The sequence below is a fragment of the Chaetura pelagica genome, unplaced genomic scaffold (genome assembly GCF_000747805.2).
Source record: "Chaetura pelagica isolate M959 unplaced genomic scaffold, ChaPel_1.0 scaffold117, whole genome shotgun sequence".
NCBI classification, from domain to species: Eukaryota; Metazoa; Chordata; class Aves; order Apodiformes; family Apodidae; genus Chaetura; species Chaetura pelagica.
The window spans coordinates 4,456,502-4,457,448 of NW_009954185.1; the positions used below are offsets into that span (position 1 = coordinate 4,456,502).

A 947-nucleotide genomic window follows, 5' to 3' on the forward strand; every position below is an offset into this window, starting at 1 on the left:
TCCCCGCGTGCGAAAGGTCCATTACCTGCTGGCCTTCCTCGCCCGCCACACTTTGATGCGGAGCGCTGGAAGTGCCGCGGAGGCTGCGCCCCGCCGGGCAGCGCAGGGGCTCCGCAGCCGCGCTCCCTCCACCTTCTTACCAGGGGCTGTCTGCTCAGGGAAAGAAACAGGGAGATCCCCAAAGGAGGGTGTCCTATCGCCCGTCCAGGGGAGGAAGGGAGGTGTGTGTGTGTGTGTGTGTGGGGGGGGGGGGGGGTGGGTAAATAAAGCAAGAAAAAGCTCTCGCAGGCGAAGGGGAAGTTTATTTTTGTTGTTGTTTGTGCCGTGCGTGCGCGCGTGTGTGTGCGCGCGCCCGCTGTTTTGGCATGTGCTACCTTTTCCCTTGCACACAACACGGCTGTGTGATGGAGTTTGGAGCTGAGGAAACTTTGGGTTTGTTGCCAGGACGGTTCGCAGCACTTTGTGGAAAGCAAGAGCTAACAGTGAGACCGACAGAGTGAGTGACAAGTTGTTTACAGGTTTCCTTGAAGGGGCCTCTGCTATATTTCAATCTGTCAAAGTTGCTTTTCTTCCCTCAGAACAATGCCTGATTGTTGTGCGGGGTAGGGTTTTTTTTTTCTGTGAGTTGTTTTTTTTTTTCCCCTCCCCAAAGAGAGAAAGAGGGAGAGAGAAGGCGAGAGGGGGGGAGAGAAAAGAATGAAAATTCTTCGGAACATAAACGCCTTTGGTAACATTTTTATGTGTCTCATCTTTTCTCCCCTATTTCAACTCCTAGAGAGTTGGTAACTATTTCAATTGAACCAGTCTGCTCTCGTTTTATCTTCTTTCTCTCCACTGATCTTCCTCAGCGCAGGGGATTTGCTCCCGGTTTAGGTGGATTGTCGGGCTTTTTTTTTTTTTTCCCTTACTCCCTCCTATTTACACCTCCCTCCCCCCTTCCCCCTTCC

General features: G+C 52.4%; 1 protein-coding gene across 1 annotated transcript in view; it reads left to right on the top strand.

Moving 5' to 3' along the window:
* The first annotated feature begins 365 nt into the window (after nucleotides 1–365).
* SOX5 (SRY (sex determining region Y)-box 5) overlaps nucleotides 366–947 on the top strand; it is a 289,699-nt gene continuing 289,117 nt past the window's right edge. The window contains exon 1 of the mRNA XM_010003011.1: nucleotides 366–496. Within this exon, the coding sequence (XP_010001313.1) occupies nucleotides 366–496 (131 nt within the window). The remainder of the gene's footprint in view (nucleotides 497–947) is intronic.